This window comes from Eucyclogobius newberryi, unplaced genomic scaffold, assembly GCF_026437365.1.
Source record: "Eucyclogobius newberryi isolate DKJ021-1_F unplaced genomic scaffold, fEucNew1.0.hap1 SCAF_18, whole genome shotgun sequence".
Lineage (NCBI taxonomy): Eukaryota > Metazoa > Chordata > Actinopteri > Gobiiformes > Gobiidae > Eucyclogobius > Eucyclogobius newberryi.
In genome coordinates this window covers 34,198,073-34,219,875 of record NW_027315812.1, presented here as the reverse complement: position 1 = coordinate 34,219,875, position 21,803 = coordinate 34,198,073, and the positions used below count along the sequence as shown (strand labels likewise).

At 54.8% G+C, this 21,803-nt stretch overlaps 1 protein-coding gene across 1 annotated transcript in view; it reads right to left on the bottom strand.

Moving 5' to 3' along the window:
* LOC140364850 (supervillin-like) overlaps nt 1-21,803 on the bottom strand; it is a 230,059-nt gene that overhangs the window by 27,310 nt on the left and 180,946 nt on the right. The window contains 5 exon segments of the mRNA XM_072451235.1: nt 2,987-3,127; nt 3,256-3,411; nt 11,558-11,691; nt 17,894-18,101; nt 19,271-19,376. Coding sequence (XP_072307336.1) covers nt 2,987-3,127; nt 3,256-3,411; nt 11,558-11,691; nt 17,894-18,101; nt 19,271-19,376 — 745 coding nt within the window.

Here is a 21,803-nt window from a genome sequence, read left to right as displayed (position 1 = left end):
TGTGAAGTAATCTGCAAACCATTTTATAGAATTTGTATCGAACCCAAAAACCTCCAGTGATCCGAGAGAATCCAGTGATCCAAGAGAATCCAGTGATCCACAGAAACAGCAGCACATTCTTCATGATTGTCAAATCATATTGTGTTTCCTTTAAGGCTCTTCATATTCAAGCTCATGTGTTTAAAATGTTTTAAAATGCTAAAATTGTATTTCAAAGTATTTTGCATAAGCATTTCTATATTTGTAGTCATTTTTGGTTAAATATATTCTCGTATATTCTACTTCCGGTTGTTCATAGTAAACACGTGGACACAATGAGAGGTCAGTCTGATGCCGTCTGTGGTCATCCACGTATGGAGAGGTCAAACTGATGCCGTCTGTGGTCATCCACGTATGGAGAGGTCAAACTGATGCCGTCTGTGGTCATCCACGTATGGAGAGGTCAAACTGATGCAGTCTGTGGTCATCCACGTATAGAGAGGTCAAACTGATGCCGTCTGTGGTCATCCACGTATAGAGAGGTCAAACTGATGCCGTCTGTGGTCATCCACGTATGGAGAGGTCAAACTGATGCCGTCTGTGGTCATCCACGTATGGAGAGGTCAAACTGATGCCGTCTGTGGTCATCCACGTATGGAGAGGTCAAACTGATGCCGTCTGTGGTCATCCACGTATGGAGAGGTCAAACTGATGCCGTCTGTGGTCATCCACGTATGGAGAGGTCAAACTGATGCAGTCTGTGGTCATCCACGTATGGAGAGGTCAAACTGATGCCGTCTGTGGTCATCCACGTATGGAGAGGTCAAACTGATGCCGTCTGTGGTCATCCACGTATGGAGAGGTCAAACTGATGCCGTCTGTGGTCATCCACGTATGGAGAGGTCAAACTGATGCCGTCTGTGGTCATCCACGTATGGAGAGGTCAAACTGATGCCGTCTGTGGTCATCCACGTATGGAGAGGTCAAACTGATGCCGTCTGTGGTCATCCACGTATAGAGAGGTCAAACTGATGCCGTCTGTGGTCATCCACGTATGGAGAGGTCAAACTGATGCCGTCTGTGGTCATCCACGTATGGAGAGGTCAAACTGATGCCGTCTGTGGTCATCCACGTATGGAGAGGTCAAACTGATGCCGTCTGTGGTCATCCACGTATGGAGAGGTCAAACTGATGCCGTCTGTGGTCATCCACGTATAGAGAGGTCAAACTGATGCCGTCTGTGGTCATCCACGTATGGAGAGGTCAAACTGATGCCGTCTGTGGTCATCCACGTATGGAGAGGTCAAACTGATGCCGTCTGTGGTCATCCACGTATGGAGAGGTCAAACTGATGCCGTCTGTGGTCATCCACGTATAGAGAGGTCAAACTCAATAAAACGTCCCCTGAGGTCCTGGTCCTTCAGCTTGTGTCATATCCATGACATTACAATCATCTATAACTTTGGCAGCAGCTGTGATAATTCATGTCCTGGTCTAAATCCAGACTGTAGCGATTTAAAAATAAATATTTGGTTAAGAAAGCACCTGGTTATTTGTGAGCTTCTCTAAGAGGTTGGCTCGGCAAGAGAGTTTTGAGTTAGTTTTGAGATATTTACACAGAAATATGGTCCACGGTAGTGATCAAGAGTTTGTCTTTTGATCCGTGGGTCAGTTCAGTCAGAGAAAGTCTCATTTAAATGCGTCCGGTTCTAAACCGCAGACCCGTAAATCATACGCGCTCCATGTGTCTTTGCGTTCAGCCGCGTCTAGAGTCACTTCCTCATTAGACTCATTCCTCAGTGAATATGAGTTTGATTGTAATAAAACACACAATATTTTGAAGCTTAAACTCAGAAAACACGATGTGTCTCTTGTACAGTGACCACTGTCCACTGATGTTTTCTTCTACAGTGTGTCACTTGCGCTTGCGCTTCCTGCTAGAGTGCCCCCTGGTGGCCGTTAGCCAGTGAAAATCGCAGAATTTACACACTGCAGAAAGTGTGGAGAAAAAAAAGTACGATAAGTGTTCAGGCTCATTATATGTCTGCTCCCAAGTGAAAATATGGAGTATCTCCAGGTGAACTCGTGATAAAGATGGCTAACTGAACAGAATCGATCGAACGTCTGTGTGAAGCACTTTGCTTTGAAATGCCTTGTGTACAAATTGTGCTCTACAATAAACTTCCCTTGCAGCCCAACCGACACGACCAAGCACGGCAGCCATCATCCCAGGGGTCTGACACGTCACTTTAAAATCAGAGGGTTCCTCCTCAGCTGCTGTGACTCGCCTCTCCTGGGTCCACTGCCTTTGTAATCTTTACACTTATCTTATAAAGACTCCATGATCACCAGGCTTCTCGCTCCCAGAATCCTCCGGAGCCGAGTCTGATCCAAACCGGGAGGTGGTCGAAGCAGCCGCGGAGCGAGCTAGCTTAGTTGTAGCCTGGTTCTTAGTGCCGATTTCTTCTTATTTTTCTTGGACATGTTCGCAAGTAAGTGTCCAGGCTCATTATACGTCTGCTCCACGTAGAGACATCAAATCTCCCCAGGTGAACTTATAATGTACAGATAAATCCAACAGAATCAACCGCAGCCCGACAGAAAAACCCATCTGGGTATTAACTCCATGTAGTGTGTGGATTGTATGTTTTATGTTGGGAGAGCAGCACCTTTTTATTTATTTTATTTTGTTTATTTTTATTCCATTGATTTTAGTGTTTGTTTGATTTAATTTTCCATTTGATTTTGTTTTTATATCTTATTTTATTACTTTTATCCTATTTTTGCCTCTGTAGTCTTTTACCTGCTGTGAAGCACTTTGGAACCTCTGGTTGTGTAAATCCTGCTATAGAAATAAAGTGGCTTGGACAGACCAAGATTGAAATCAGGAACATATTTTTCAGTTCAAGATTTTCAAGCAGGGCTGTTTTCAGGAGACAAACCTTCAGACAAACTAAGTGCTTCTAAATACTATCGTAAGCATTAAACTGAGGAGAAAGAGTCCGACCTTGACAATAGTGCAGCACAGTTTCCATGGCACACTTGCGGTCCGAGTCCCAGCGGATCCGGGCCGAGCCGGTCTCAAAGTCCTGGGGCCACCAGCCCTGCCACAGGTACACCTCATGATGGTTGTCCACCAGGAACAGAGCTGAGGGACACAGGACAACATGAGCTTCTACCACGCACCTGACCCTCTCCTCTGCTCCCCTGACCCTCTCCTCTGCTTCCCTGACCCTCTCCTCTGCTCCTCTGCCCCTCTCCTCTGCTCCTCATTACCTGGCTGCTGGGCCCCGTACAGCTCCTCCTGGTGGAAGGACATGGGGTTGACCCGCTGAGGCTCTCGGGCAGGACACAGCAGCTCCACTGCAGTGAAGACCCCTGAGCTGGAGCTGAGCTGGAACAGACGTGGAGTGAAGTGAAAACGGCCTGGGTCTGAGGAGAAGACACACACATGCTTTATTCTCTTATTTTATATCCAGGATGAGAGTGTAAAATGTAATTTATAGAATTTATAATTATATTCATTTGGGTGTTAATAAAAGTAAATACATTGGTTGTTAATAAAAGTTATTTTTTAGTCATAAACTTAAAATAGCATTTTTAGTGTTAATTTCCTTTCTTTAAAAGCATTAAATCAAATTAAAAAAAATCAATTAATTTTCTTTTTTAAAATGTTTAAAAAATAAGAAAAACAAAACAAGACACGATAAAGTACAACAGAAAATAATCAGTGACATCTAGTAAAACAATTGAAATTAAATCACACATTACTCAAAACATTGTCTCATTTTGCCCAGAAAATTCGCAGATTTTCAAATTTAGTCCAAATGTGATTTCCCCTCATTTTTCTAATAATGAATATAACGTCTGTCAAATGTTTGATTGTTGGGGAATTTTGTGTCATCCATTTCTTTGTGAGTGATTTTTAGCTGCAGCGAGGAGGAGAGAGCTGAGGCCCAAACACAGGGACATGAGGCCCAAACACAGGGACACGAGGCCCAAACACAGGGACATGAGGCCCAAACACAGGGACACGAGGCCCAAACACAGGGATATGAGGCCCAAACACAGAGACACGAGGCCTAAACACAGGGTCCTGAGGCCCAAACACAGGGACACGAGGCCCAAACACAGGGACACGAGGCCCAAACACAGGGACACGAGGCCCAAACACAGGGACACGAGGCCCAAACACAGTGACATGAGGCCCAAACACAGGGTCCTGAGGCCCAAACACAGGGACATGAGGCCCAAACACAGGGACACGAGGCCCACACAGGGACACGTGTTTAACACAGGGACACGAGGCCCAAACGCAGGGATATGAGGCCCGAACACAGGGACATGAGGCCCAAACACAGGGACACGAGGCCCAAACACAGGGACACGAGGCCCAAACACAGGGATATGAGGCCCAAACACAGAGACACGAGGCCTAAACACAGGGTCCTGAGGCCCAAACACAGGGACACGAGGCCCAAACACAGGGACACGAGGCCCAAACACAGGGACACGAGGCCCAAACACAGGGACACGAGGCCCAAACACAGGGTCCTGAGGCCCAAACACAGGGACACGAGGCCCAAACACAGGGTCCTGAGGCCCAAACACAGGGACATGAGGCCCAAACACAGGGACATGAGGCCCAAACACAGGGACACGAGGCCCACACAGGGACACGTGTTTAACACAGGGACACAAGGCCCAAACGCAGGGATATGAGGCCCAAACACAGGGACACGAGGCCCAAACACAGGGACACGTGTTTAACACAGGGACACGAGGCCCAAACGCAGGGACACGAGGCCCAAACACAGGGACATGAGGCCCAAACACAGGGACATGAGGCCCAAACACAGGGACACGAGGCCCACACAGGGACACGTGTTTAACACAGGGACACAAGGCCCAAACGCAGGGATATGAGGCCCAAACACAGGGACACGAGGCCCAAACACAGGGACACGTGTTTAACACAGGGACACGAGGCCCAAACGCAGGGACACGAGGCCCAAACAGAGGGACACGAGGCCCAAAAACAGGGACACGTGTTTAACACAGGGACACGAGGCCCAAACGCAGGGATATGAGGCCCAAACACAGGGAGACGAGGCCCAAACACAGGGACACGAGGCCCAAACACAGGGACATGAGGCCCAAACACAGGGACACGAGGCCCAAACACAGGGACATGAGGCCCAAACACAGGGACACGAACCCAAACACAGGGTCCTGAGGCCCAAACACAGGGACACGAGGCCCAAACACAGGGACACGAGGCCCAAACACAGGGACACGAGGCCCAAACACAGGGACACGAGGCCCAAACACAGGGACACGAGGCCCAAACACAGGGACACGAGGCATAAACACAGGGACACGAGGCCCAAACACAGGGACACGAGGCCCAAACACAGGGACACGAGGCCCAAACACAGGGACACGAGGCCCAAACACAGGGACACGAGGCCCAAACACAGGCACACGAGGCCCAAACACAGGGACACGAGGCCCAAACACAGGGTCCTGAGGCCCGAACACAGGGACACGAGGCCCGAACACAGGGACATGAGGCCCAAACACAGGGACATGAGGCCCAAACACAGAGACACGAGGCCCAAACACAGGGTCCTGAGGCCCAAACACAGGGACACGAGGTCCAAACACAGTGACACAAGGCCCAAACACAGGGACACGAGGCCCAAACACAGGGACACGAGGCCTAAACACAGGGACACGAGGCCCAAACACAGGGTCATGAGGCCCAAACACAGGGTCATGAGGCCCAAACACAGGGACACGAGGCCCAAACACAGGGACACGAGGCCCAAACACAGGGACACGAGGCCCAAACACAGTGACATGAGCCCCAAACACAGGGTCCTGAGGCCCAAACACAGGGACACGAGGCCCAAACACAGGGACACGAGGCCCAAACACAGGGACACGAGGCCCAAACACAGGGACACGAGGCCCAAACACAGGGACACGTGTTTAACACAGGGACACGAGGCCCAAACGCAGGGATATGAGGCCCAAACACAGGGAGACGAGGCCCAAACACAGGGACACGAGGCCCAAACACAGGGACATGAGGCCCAAACACAGGGACACGAACCCAAACACAGGGTCCTGAGGCCCAAACACAGGGACACGAGGCCCAAACACAGGGACACGAGGCCCAAACACAGGGACACGAGGCCCAAACACAGGGACACGAGGCCCAAACACAGGGACACGAGGCATAAACACAGGGACACGAGGCCCAAACACAGGGACACGAGGCCCAAACACAGGGACACGAGGCCCAAACACAGGGACACGAGGCCCAAACACAGGGACACGAGGCCCAAACACAGGGTCCTGAGGCCCGAACACAGGGACACGAGGCCCAAACACAGGGACACGAGGCCCAAACACAGGGACATGAGGCCCAAACACAGGGACACGAGGCCCAAACACAGGGACACGAGGCCCAAACACAGGGACACGAGGCATAAACACAGGGACACGAGGCCCAAACACAGGGACACAAGGCCCAAACACAGGGACACGAGGCCCAAACACAGGGACACGAGGCCCAAACACAGGGTCCTGAGGCCCGAACACAGGGACATGAGGCCCAAACACAGGGACACGTGGCCCAAACACAGGGATATGAGGCCCAAACACAGGGACATGAGGCCCAAACACAGGGACACGAGGCCCAAACACAGGGACACGAGGCCCAAACACAGGGACACGTGTTTAACACAGGGACACGAGGCCCAAACGCAGGGATATGAGGCCCAAACACAGGGAGACGAGGCCCAAACACAGGGACACGAGGCCCAAACACAGGGACATGAGGCCCAAACACAGGGACACGAGGCCCAAACACAGGGACATGAGGCCCAAACACAGGGACACGAACCCAAACACAGGGTCCTGAGGCCCAAACACAGGGACACGAGGCCCAAACACAGGGACACGAGGCCCAAACACAGGGACACGAGGCCCAAACACAGGGACACGAGGCATAAACACAGGGACACGAGGCCCAAACACAGGGACACGAGGCCCAAACACAGGGACACGAGGCCCAAACACAGGGACACGAGGCCCAAACACAGGGACACGAGGCCCAAACACAGGGACACGAGGCCCAAACACAGGGACACGAGGCCCAAACACAGGGACACGAGGCCCGAACACAGGGACATGAGGCCCAAACACAGGGACACGAGGCCCAAACACAGGGATATGAGGCCCAAACACAGAGACACGAGGCCTAAACACAGGGTCCTGAGGCCCAAACACAGGGACACGAGGCCCAAACACAGGGACACGAGGCCCAAACACAGGGACACGAGGCCCAAACACAGGGACACAAGGCCCAAACACAGTGACATGAGGCCCAAACACAGGGTCCTGAGGCCCAAACACAGGGACATGAGGCCCAAACACAGGGACACGAGGCCCACACAGGGACACATGTTTAACACAGGGACACGAGGCCCAAACGCAGGGATATGAGGCCCAAACACAGGGACATGAGGCCCAAACACAGGGACACGAGGCCCAAACACAGGGACACGAGGCCCAAACACAGGGATATGAGGCCCAAACACAGAGACACGAGGCCTAAACACAGGGTCCTGAGGCCCAAACACAGGGACACGAGGCCCAAACACAGGGACACGAGGCCCAAACACAGGGACACGAGGCCCAAACACAGTGACATGAGGCCCAAACACAGGGTCCTGAGGCCCAAACACAGGGACACGAGGCCCAAACACAGGGACACGAGGCCCAAACACAGGGACACGAGGCCCAAACGCAGGGATATGAGGCCCAAACACAGGGACATGAGGCCCAAACACAGGGACACGAGGCCCAAACACAGGGATATGAGGCCCAAACACAGGGACATGAGGCCCAAACACAGGGACACGAGGCCCAAACACAGGGACATGAGGCCCAAACACAGGGACACGAACCCAAACACAGGGTCCTGAGGCCCAAACACAGGGACACGAGGCCCAAACACAGGGACACGAGGCCCAAACACAGGGACACGAGGCCCAAACACAGGGACACGAGGCCCAAACACAGGGACACGAGGCCCAAACACAGTGACATGAGGCCCAAACACAGGGTCCTGAGGCCCAAACACAGGGACATGAGGCCCAAACACAGGGACACGAGGCCCACACAGGGACACGTGTTTAACACAGGGACACGAGGCCCAAACGCAGGGATATGAGGCCCAAACACAGGGACATGAGGCCCAAACACAGGGACACGAGGCCCAAACACAGGGACACGAGGCCCAAACACAGGGACACGTGTTTAACACAGGGACACGAGGCCCAAACGCAGGGATATGAGGCCCAAACACAGGGAGACGAGGCCCAAACACAGGGACACGAGGCCCAAACACAGGGACACGAGGCCCAAACACAGGGACATGAGGCCCAAACACAGGGACACGAGGCCCAAACACAGGGACATGAGGCCCAAACACAGGGACACGAACCCAAACACAGGGTCCTGAGGCCCAAACACAGGGACACGAGGCCCAAACACAGGGACACGAGGCCCAAACACAGGGACACGAGGCCCAAACACAGGGACACGAGGCCCGAACACAGGGACACGAGGCCCAAACACAGGGACATGAGGCCCAAACACAGGGACATGAGGCCCAAACACATGGTCCTGAGGCCCGAACACAGGGACACGAGGCCCAAACACAGGGACACAAGGCCCAAACACAGGGACACGAGGCCCAAACACAGGGACACGAGGCCAAAACACAGGGACACAAGGCCCAAACACAGGGTCCTGAGGCCCAAACACAGGGACACGAGGCCCAAACACAGGGTCCTGAGGCCCAAACACAGGGACACGAGGCCCAAACACAGGGAGACGAGGCCCAAACACAGGCACACGAGGCCCAAACACAGGGACACGAGGCCCAAACACAGGGTCCTGAGGCCCAAACACAGGGACATGAGGCCCAAACACAGGGACATGAGGCCCAAACACAGGGACATGAGGCCCAAACACATGGTCCTGAGGCCCGAACACAGGGACACGAGGCCCAAACACAGGGTCCTGAGGCCCGAACACAGGGACACGAGGCCCGAACACAGGGACACGAGGCCCAAACACAGGGACACGAGGCCCAAACACAGGGTCCTGAGGCCCGAACACAGGGACACGAGGCCCGAACACAGGGACACGAGGCCCAAACACAGGGACACGAGGCCCAAACACAGGGACACGAGGCCCAAACACAGGGACACGAGGCCCAAACACAGGGACACGAGGCCCAAACACAGGGACACGAGGCCCAAACACAGGCAAACGAGGCCCAAACACAGGGACACGAGGCCCAAACACAGGGACACGAGGCCCAAACACAGGGTCCTGAGGCCCGAACACAGGGACACGAGGCCCGAACACAGAGACATGAGGCCCAAACACAGGGACATGAGGCCCAAACACATGGTCCTGAGGCCCAAACACATGGTCCTGAGGCCCGAACACAGGGACACGAGGCCCAAACACAGGGACACAAGGCCCAAACACAGGGACATGAGGCCCAAACACAGGGACATGAGGCCCAAACACAGGGACACGAGGCCCAAACACAGGGTCCTGAGGCCCAAACACAGGGACACGAGGCCCAAACACAGGGTCCTGAGGCCCAAACACAGGGACACGAGGCCCAAACACAGGGAGACGAGGCCCAAACACAGGCACACGAGGCCCAAACACAGGGACACGAGGCCCAAACACAGGGACACGAGGCCCAAACACAGGGTCCTGAGGCCTGAACACAGGGACATGAGGCCCGAACACAGGGACATGAGGCCCAAACACAGGGACATGAGGCCCAAACACAGGGACACGAGGCCCAAACACAGGGACACGAGGCCCAAACACAGGCACACGAGGCCCAAACACAGGGACACGAGGCCCAAACACAGGGTCCTGAGGCCCGAACATAGGGACACGAGGCCCGAACACAGGGACATGAGGCCCAAACACAGGGACATGAGGCCCAAACACATGGTCCTGAGGCCCGAACACAGGGACACGAGGCCCAAACACAGGGACACGAGGCCCAAACACAGGGTCCTGAGGCCCGAACACAGGGACACGAGGCCCAAACACATGGTCCTGAGGCCCGAACACAGGGACACGAGGCCCAAACACATGGTCCTGAGGCCCGAACACAGGGACACGAGGCCCAAACACAGGGACATGAGGCCCAAACACAGGGTCCTGAGGCCCGAACACAGGGACACGAGGCCCGAACACAGGGACACGAGGCCCAAACACAGGGACACGAGGCCCAAACACAGGGTCCTGAGGCCCGAACACAGGGACACGAGGCCCGAACACAGGGACACGAGGCCCAAACACAGGGACACGAGGCCCAAACACAGGGACACGAGGCCCAAACACAGGGACACGAGGCCCAAACACAGGGACACGAGGCCCAAACACAGGGACACGAGGCCCAAACACAGGCAAACGAGGCCCAAACACAGGGACACGAGGCCCAAACACAGGGACACGAGGCCCAAACACAGGGTCCTGAGGCCCGAACACAGGGACACGAGGCCCGAACACAGAGACATGAGGCCCAAACACAGGGACATGAGGCCCAAACACATGGTCCTGAGGCCCGAACACAGGTACACGAGGCCCAAACACAGGGACACAAGGCCCAAACACAGGGACATGAGGCCCAAACACAGGGACACGAGGCCCAAACACAGGGTCCTGAGGCCCAAACACAGGGACACGAGGCCCAAACACAGGGTCCTGAGGCCCAAACACAGGGACACGAGGCCCAAACACAGGGAGACGAGGCCCAAACACAGGGAGACGAGGCCCAAACACAGGCACACGAGGCCCAAACACAGGGACACGAGGCCCAAACACAGGGTCCTGAGGCCTGAACACAGGGACATGAGGCCCGAACACAGGGACATGAGGCCCAAACACAGGGACATGAGGCCCAAACACAGGGACACGAGGCCCAAACACAGGGACACGAGGCCCAAACACAGGCACACGAGGCCCAAACACAGGGACACGAGGCCCAAACACAGGGTCCTGAGGCCCGAACATAGGGACACGAGGCCCGAACACAGGGACATGAGGCCCAAACACAGGGACATGAGGCCCAAACACATGGTCCTGAGGCCCGAACACAGGGACACGAGGCCCAAACACAGGGACACGAGGCCCAAACACAGGGTCCTGAGGCCCGAACACAGGGACACGAGGCCCAAACACATGGTCCTGAGGCCCGAACACAGGGACACGAGGCCCAAACACAGGGACATGAGGCCCAAACACAGGGACACGAGGCCCAAACACAGGGTCCTGAGGCCCGAACACAGGGACACGAGGCCCAAACACAGGGACACGAGGCCCAAACACAGGGACATGAGGCCCAAACACAGGGACACGAGGCCCGAACACAGGGACATGATAGAGGCCCCTGAGGGCAGTAGTGTTGTCTGTTGTAATGTTTGGGTGAAAGAACATGAAGACAGAGTAAGGCGTGTCTCACCCTGGAGCATGCAGTCGTAGGACGTCCTGTCCCTCTTGCCCAGAGCGTCCCAGAAGCCCCTGGGCTCCGCGCCCTCCTCACACTCCAGGACAGTGATGCGACTGCTGCTGTGAAGCCCCGCCTCCAGAGGACAGCTGCACACACCAGGAAACAGTCAACTCTGTCACTATTGTGGGCGACAGTGGGTGACAGTGGGTGACAGTGGGTGAAAGTGGGTGACAGTGGGCGACAGTGGGTGACAGTGGGTGAAAGTGGGCGACAGTGGGCGACAGTGGGCGACAGTGGGTGAAAGTGGGTGACAGTGGGTGACAGTGGGTGAAAGTGGGTGAAAGTGGGTGACAGTGGGTGACAGTGGGCGACAGTGGGTGACAGTGGGCGACAGTGGGCGACAGTGAGTGAAAGTGGGTGACAGTGGGTGAAAGTGGGTGACAGTGGGTGACAGTGGGCGACAGTGGGTGAAAGTGGGTGACAGTGGGTGACAGTGGGTGACAGTGGGTGACAGTGGGTGACAGTGGGTGAAAGTGGGTGACAGTGGGTGACAGTGGGTGACAGTGGGTGACAGTGGGTGACAGTGGGCGACAGTGGGTGACAGTGGGCGACAGTGGGCGACAGTGGGCGACAGTGGGCGAAAGTGGGCGACAGTGGGTGAAAGTGGGTGACAGTGGGTGAAAGTGGGTGACAGTGGGTGACAGTGGGTGAAAGTGGGCGACAGTGGGTGAAAGTGGGTGACAGTGGGTGAAAGTGGGTGACAGTGGGTGACAGTGGGTGACAGTGGGCGACAGTGGGCGACAGTGGGCGAAAGTGGGCGACAGTGGGTGAAAGTGGGTGACAGTGGGTGAAAGTGGGTGACAGTGGGTGACAGTGGGTGAAAGTGGGCGACAGTGGGTGAAAGTGGGTGACAGTGGGTGAAAGTGGGTGACAGTGGGTGACAGTGGGTGAAAGTGGGCGACAGTGGGTGACAGTGGGCGACAGTGGGCGACAGTGGGTGACAGTGGGCGACAGTGGGCGACAGTGGGCGACAGTGGGCGACAGTGGGTGAAAGTGGGTGACAGTGGGCGACAGTGGGCGACAGTGGGCGACAGTGGGCGACAGTGGGCGAAAGTGGGTGACAGTGGGTGAAAGTGGGTGACAGTGGGTGACAGTGGGCGACAGTGGGCGACAGTGGGCGACAGTGGGTGACAGTGGGTGAAAGTGGGCGACAGTGGGTGAAAGTGGGTGACAGTGGGTGAAAGTGGGTGACAGTGGGTGACAGTGGGCGACAGTGGGCGACAGTGGGCGACAGTGGGTGACAGTGGGCGACAGTGGGCGACAGTGGGCGACAGTGGGTGAAAGTGGGCGACAGTGGGTGACAGTGGGTGACAGTGGGTGACAGTGGGTGAAAGTGGGCGACAGTGGGCGACAGTGGGCGACAGTGGGCGACAGTGGGTGACAGTGGGTGAAAGTGGGTGAAAGTGGGTGACAGTGGGTGACAGTGGGCGACAGTGGGTGACAGTGGGCGACAGTGGGTGAAAGTGGGCGACAGTGGGTGAAAGTGGGTGACAGTGGGTGAAAGTGGGTGACAGTGGGTGAAAGTGGGCGACAGTGGGTGAAAGTGGGTGACAGTGGGTGACAGTGGGTGACAGTGGGTGACAGTGGGTGACAGTGGGCGACAGTGGGCGACAGTGGGTGACAGTGGGCGACAGTGGGTGACAGTGGGTGACAGTGGGTGAAAGTGGGTGACAATGGGTGACAGTGGGTGAAAGTGGGCGACAGTGGGCGACAGTGGGCGACAGTGGGTGACAGTGGGTGAAAGTGGGTGACAGTGGGTGACAGTGGGTGAAAGTGGGCGACAGTGGGGGACAGTGGGCGACAGTGGGTGACAGTGGGCGACAGTGGGTGAAAGTGGGCGACAGTGGGTGAAAGTGGGTGACAGTGGGTGAAAGTGGGTGACAGTGGGTGAAAGTGGGCGACAGTGGGTGAAAGTGGGTGACAGTGGGTGACAGTGGGTGACAGTGGGTGACAGTGGGTGAAAGTGGGTGACAGTGGGTGACAGTGGGCGACAGTGGGCGACAGTGGGCGACAGTGGGCGACAGTGGGCGAAAGTGGGCGACAGTGGGCGACAGTGGGCGAAAGTGGGCGAAAGTGGGCGACAGTGGGCGACAGTGGGTGACAGTGGGTGACAGTGGGTGACAGTGGGTGACAGTGGGCGACAGTGGGTGACAGTGGGTGACAGTGGGTGAAAGTGGGTGACAGTGGGTGACAGTGGGTGACAGTGGGTGACAGTGGGTGACAGTGGGTGAAAGTGGGCGACAGTGGGTGACAGTGGGCGACAGTGGGCGACAGTGGGCGACAGTGGGTGAAAGTGGGCGACAGTGGGCGACAGTGGGTGAAAGTGGGCGACAGAGGGCGACAGTGGGCGACAGTGGGCGACAGTGGGTGAAAGTGGGTGAAAGTGGGTGACAGTGGGCGACAGTGGGCGACAGTGGGCGACAGTGGGCGAAAGTGGGTGACAGTGGGTGACAGTGGGCGACAGTGGGAGACAGTGGGTGACAGTGGGCGACAGTGGGCGACAGTGGGTGAAAGTGGGTGACAGTGGGTGACAGTGGGTGAAAGTGGGTGACAGTGGGTGACAGTGGGTGACAGTGGGTGAAAGTGGGCGACAGTGGGTGACAGTGGGCGACAGTGGGTGACAGTGGGTGACAGTGGGTGACAGTGGGCGAAAGTGGGCGACAGTGGGCGACAGTGGGCGACAGTGGGCGACAGTGGGCGACAGTGGGTGAAAGTGGGCGACAGTGGGCGACAGTGGGCGACAGTGGGTGAAAGTGGGTGACAGTGGGTGAAAGTGGGTGACAGTGGGTGACAGTGGGTGACAGTGGGTGAAAGTGGGCGACAGTGGGTGACAGTGGGCGACAGTGGGCGACAGTGGGTGAAAGTGGGTGACAGTGGGTGACAGTGGGTGAAAGTGGGCGACAGTGGGCGACAGTGGGTGACAGTGGGCGACAGTGGGCGACAGTGGGTGAAAGTGGGTGACAGTGGGTGACAGTGGGTGAAAGTGGGTGACAGTGGGTGACAGTGGGTGACAGTGGGTGACAGTGGGTGAAAGTGGGCGACAGTGGGTGACAGTGGGCGACAGTGGGCGACAGTGGGTGAAAGTGGGTGACAGTGGGTGACAGTGGGTGACAGTGGGTGAAAGTGGGCGACAGTGGGCGACAGTGGGCGACAGTGGGCGACAGTGGGCGAAAGTGGGCGACAGTGGGTGACAGTGGGTGACAGTGGGCGACAGTGGGCGACAGTGGGCGACAGTGGGCGACAGTGGGCGACAGTGGGCGACAGTGGGCGACAGTGGGCGACAGTGGGCGACAGTGGGCGACAGTGGGTGACAGTGGGCGACAGTGGGCGACAGTGGGCGACAGTGGGCGACAGTGGGCGACAGTGGGCGACAGTGGGCGACAGTGGGCGAAAGTGGGCGAAAGTGGGCGACAGTGGGTGACAGTGGGTGACAGTGGGTGAAAGTGGGCGACAGTGGGCGACAGTGGGCGACAGTGGGTGACAGTGGGCGACAGTGGGTGACAGTGGGCGAAAGTGGGCGAAAGTGGGTGACAGTGGGTGACAGTGGGTGAAAGTGGGTGACAGTGGGTGACAGTGGGCGACAGTGGGTGACAGTGGGAGACAGTGGGCGACAGTGGGCGACAGTGGGCGACAGTGGGTGAAAGTGGGTGACAGTGGGTGACAGTGGGTGAAAGTGGGTGACAGTGGGTGACAGTGGGTGACAGTGGGTGACAGTGGGCGACAGTGGGCGACAGTGGGCGACAGTGGGTGACAGTGGGTGACAGTGGGTGAAAGTGGGTGAAAGTGGGTGACAGTGGGTGACAGTGGGTGACAGTGGGTGAAAGTGGGTGACAGCTGGCGACAGTGGGCGACAGTGGGTGACAGTGGGCGACAGTGGGTGAAAGTGGGAAAGTAGGCTCTGCAGGTGGAGAAGGCTCTGCAGGTGGAGAAGACTCTGCAGGTGGAGAAGACTCTGCAGGTGGAGAAGGCTCTGCAGGTGGAGAAGACTCTGCAGGTGGAGAAGGCTCTGCAGGTGGAGAAGGCTCTGCAGGTGGAGAAGGCTCTGCAGGTGGAGAAGGCTCTGCAGGTGGAGAAGGCTCTGCAGGTGGAGAAGACTGCAGGTGGAGAAGGCTCTGCAGGTGGAGAAGGCTCTGCAGGTGGAGAAGGCTCTGCAGGTGGAGAAGGCTCTGCATTTGTCCTGAATTGTCTGTTTTGTTTTGCTCTTTCACATTTGAAGTTTGAGGACAAAATGCAGCAGGAAAACTTCAGCCTCTGAACATGAAAACATGACATAAGAAGAATATTGTTTCTGACTGAAACCCAAAGGATCCACAGTATTTGGAGTTTTGTTTGTCACCATCAGATACTGAGCACGTGACTTCACCTGTAACTTCACCTGTGACTTCACCTGTAACTTCACCTGTGACTTCACCTGTGACTTCACCTGTGACTTCACCTGTGACTTCACCTGTAACTTCACCTGTGACTTCACCTGCGACTTCACCTGCGACTTCACCTGCGACTTCACCTGCGACTTCACCTGCGACTTCACCTGCGACTTCACCTGCGACTTCACCTGCGACTTCACCTGTAACTTCACCTGTGACTTCACCTGTAACTTCACCTGTGACTTCACCTGTAACTTCAACTGTGACTTCACCTGTAACTTCACCTGTGACTTCACCTGTAACTTCACCTGTGACTTCACCTGTGACTTCACCTGTAACTTCACCTGTGACTTCACCTGCGACTTCACCTGCGACTTCACCTGCGACTTCACCTGCGACTTCACCTGCGACTTCACCTGCGACTTCACCTGCGACTTCACCTGCGACTTCACCTGCGACTTCACCTGCGACTTCACCTGCGACTTCACCTGCGACTTCACCTGCGACTTCACCTGCGACTTCACCTGCGACTTCACCTGCGACTTCACCTGCGACTTCACCTGCGACTTCACCTGCGACTTCACCTGCGACTTCACCTGCGACTTCACCTGCGACTTCACCTGCGACTTCACCTGCGACTTCACCTGCGACTTCACCTGCGACTTCACCTGCGACTTCACCTGCGACTTCACCTGCGACTTCACCTGCGACTTCACCTGCGACTTCACCTGCGACTTCACCTGCAACTTCACCTGCGACTTCACCTGCGACTTCACCTGTAACTTCACCTGTGACTTCACCTGTGACTTCACCTGTAACTTCACCTGCAACTTCACCTGCGACTTCACCTGCGACTTCACCTGCGACTTCACCTGCGACTTCACCTGCGACTTCACCTGCGACTTCACCTGCAACTTCACCTGCGACTTCACCTGTAACTTCACCTGCGACTTCACCTGCGACTTCACCTGCGACTTCACCTGCAACTTCACCTGCGACTTCACCTGCGACTTCACCTGCGACTTCACCTGCGACTTCACCTGCGACTTCACCTGCAACTTCACCTGCGACTTCACCTGCGACTTCACCTGCGACTTCACCTGCGACTTCACCTGCGACTTCACCTGCGACTTCACCTGTAACTTCACCTGCAACTTCACCTGCGACTTCGCCTGCGACTTCGCCTGCGACTTCGCCTGCGACTTCGCCTGCGACTTCGCCTGCGACTTCGCCTGCGACTTCGCCTGCGACTTCGCCTGTGACTTCGCCTGTGACTTCGCCTGCGACTTCACCTGCGACTTCACCTGCGACTTCACCTGTAACTTCACCTGTAACTTGATGATGGAAATTCATTCTCTGCATTTGACCCACAATCCATGCGGCTGGGTTACACCTGTCACACCTGTCAGACCTGTCCCACCTGTCTCACCTGTCACACATGTCAGACCTGTCCCACCTGTCAGACCTGTCTCACCTGTCCCACCTGTCCCACCTGTCCCCCCGTCACACCTGTCAGACCTGTCCCACCTGTCAGACCTGTCTCACCTGTCAGACCTGTCAGACCTGTCCCCCCGTCACACCTGTCAGACCTGTCCCACCTGTCAGACCTGTCTCACCTGTCAGACCTGTCTCACCTGTCAGACCTGTCCCCCCCGTCACACCCGTCAGACCTGTCAGACCTGTCAGGAGCAGAGAGCAGTTGCAATACAGCGCCATCTCTGGCCTGCTCAGGAGGAGAAACGTGCACATTTCACAGAGAAAAGAAGATGAAACATGGAATTACTTTGACAAACGTGTGGATCTGAATAACAAGAAGGTACAAAATGTGTGGATTTCTATGTTGGGAACATGGCAGGTTTGATTATGACATCATGTTATTATCCTGACGAGGGAAATGTGTGTGAGGTCTGAGGACACTCACTGTTCTTTGATGTGATTGGCTGCCGTCTGGGCCACGTCTCGGCTGTGGGGCTGGGACTTACAGCCGTGCCACAAGTAGATGAGGGACTGGCTCACGCTGAGCAGGAGCATGGAGACCCGAGAGCGCAGGCTGCTGCAGTGACACGTCACCTCCAGCAGGTGGCCCTCCTCCACCAGCTCTCCACACACGCAGTACAGGCGCCACCTGTCTACACACAGAGACAGAGACACACACAGACACACAGACAGAGACAGAGACAGAGACAGACACACACACACACACACACACACAAAGTGTGAGAATAACGATTTGCTAGAATAAGCCAAGAGCGACATCTGCTGGCGACAGAAGGACCATGTGATCTTCACCATGTGATCTTCACCATGTGATCTTCACCATGTGATCTTCACCATGTGATCTGCTCCAGCCCCTCCCACACTCCACATGGAAGTAGACGGGACCTTTGAGGGTCCTTTGCAAACAGCTGTGATGGAACTAAGGCTCCAGAGGACCCGGAGAAAAGCCGATCTCAGCCTTGTGGCCTTAAATATACAACATGGCAAGATTTTGGCCTTTCCCTCTGAGTCGGGGCCAAACCTGTGTTTAAGTTGAACGCTGTAGCTTTAATGTTACTTGTTTGTCTATTCAACCTGTTGATTCTATTACTATTAAATAAACCACAACAATGATTCTGGTTTCTGGACCTTTGGGTTATTGCACGAGTCATTAAACAGGTCCTCTCTCTCTCAGATTAAACCAGCCGTGATTTTGGAACGTGTATTTAGCACTTTCATACCCTGGTCTTACGATATACTGTATATACAGTATATCATATACTTCCAGGTCTCTTCCATCGCTGCTGGAGCAATGATTCTCATTGCCTGGTTCTCCGTGTGTTTCTTTTGTAGACACAAAATAAGATCCAGGTTCATTGTGTGTCTGCTCCCACGTCTCCCCAGGTGAACTCATTCAAGAATGATCTTCACACGGTGCGACCGCGCAGCAGACACGCCTGAACCGCGCAGCAGCATCCTGCACGACTTTCACATTTCAAAACTGTAGAAATCAGGTCCTTTAAAATGGGTCAGAAGAGTGTTCTGATCTGAATGTTACAGTTTTGAGATGATCTAGAGAGAAAGGACTTTTAATAAACAATGAATGAGAACTAACAAGTATGAATGAACGTATGCAATATACGATACAACCTCTGTTTGTGATGAGGGAACATCTCTGGCATTTCTCCTCAAGAAAATCTCAATTTAACATGAAACATGTGGTGAAATGTACAAGTACTTTTATCCTGGCCCAGTTACTCACACCTCAGTGTGACCTTGTACAGGTCAAACGTGTTGCATCATTAGAAGACAGGCAGCTTACTGTGTGCAGTGTCCTGGTCCTCCTCCCTCCTCCCAGAATGCACCACCATGCCTCCTTTAAAACACTGCAGGAAACAGGGCGGCTCTTTGCCCTGCTGCACCTGGACCTGGAAACACCACAAAACTTCACAGCTCAGGATTCTGCACAGATGAAGCAAACATTCTGCATCACAGAAGCACTTCACGCGCAGCTGAAGGGAAGATGTGGGGGAGAATGTACACGTCACACACACGTCACACACACGTCACACACACGTCACACACACGTCACACACACGTCACACACACGTCACACACACGTCACACACACGTTTCACACACGTCACACACACGTCACACACACGTCACACACACGTCACACACACGTCACACACACGTCACACACACGTCACACACACGTTACACGTTACACACACGTCACACACACGTCACACACACGTCACACACACGTCACACACACGTTTCACACACGTCACACACACGTCACACACACGTCACACACACGTTTCACACACGTCACACACACGTCACACACACGTCACACACACGTCACACACACGTCACTCACACGTCACACACACGTCACACACACGTCACACACACGTTACACGTTACACACACGTCACACACACGTCACACACACGTCACACACACGTCACACACACGTCACACACACGTCACACACACGTCACACACACGTTACACGTTACACACACGTCACACACACGTCACACACACGTCACACACACGTTACACACACGTCACACACACGTCACACACACGTTACACACACGTCACACACACGTCTCACACACGTTACACACACGTCACACACACGTCACACACACGTTACACACACGTTACACACACGTCACACACACGTTACACACACGTCACACACACGTCACACACACGTTACACGTTACACACACGTTACACACACGTCACACACACGTTACACACACGTTACACACACGTTACACACATGTTACACACACGTCACACACACGTCACACACACGTCACACACACGTCACACACACGTTACACGTCACACACACGTTACACGTGACACACACGTTACACACACGTTACACACACGTTACACACACGTCACACACACGTCACACACACGTTACACACACGTCACACACACGTTACACACACGTTACACACACGTCACACACACGTCACACACACGTCACACACACGTCACACACACGTTACACACACGTTACACACACGTTACACACACGTCACACACACGTTACACACACGTCACACACACGTCTCACACACGTTACACACACGTCACACACACGTCACACACACGTCACACACACGTTACACGTTACACACACGTTACACACACGTCACACACACGTTACACACACGTTACACACACGTTACACACACGTCACACACACGTCACACACACGTCACACACACGTCACACACACGTTACACGTCACACACACGTTACACGTCACACACACGTTACACGTGACACACACGTTACACACACGTTACACACACGTTACACACACGTCACACACACGTTACACACACGTCACACACACGTTACACACACGTTACACACACGTTACACACACGTCACACACACGTCACACACACGTCACACACACGTCACACACACGTTACACACACGTTACACACACGTTACACACACGTCACACACACGTTACACACACGTTACACACACGTTACACACACGTTACACACACGTTACTCACACGTTATACACACGTCACACACACGTCACACACACGTTACACACACGTTACTCACACGTTACACACACGTCACACACACGTCACACACACGTTACACACACGTCACACACACGTCACACACACGTCACACACACGTCACACACACGTCACACACACGTTACACACACGTTACACACACGTTACTCACACGTCACACACACGTCACACACGTCACACACACGTTACACACACGTTACACACACCTCACACACACGTTACTCACACATCACACACACGTTACACACACGTTACACACACGTTACACACACGTCACACACACGTTACACACACGTCACACACACGTTACACACACGTTACACACACGTTACACACACGTCACACACACGTTACTCACACGTCACACACACGTCACACACACGTTACACACACGTCACACACACGTTACTCACACGTCACACACACGTCACACACACGTTACACACACGTTACACACACGTCACACACACGTTACACACACGTTACTCACACGTTACTCACACGTCACACACACGTCACACACACGTTACACACACGTTACACACACGTCACACACACGTTACACACACGTTACTCACACGTTACACACACGTTACACACACGTTACACACACGTTACACACACGTCACACACACGTCACACACACGTCACACACACGTCACACACACGTCACACACACGTTACACACACGTTACACACACGTTACACACACGTTACACACACGTTACTCACACGTTACTCACAC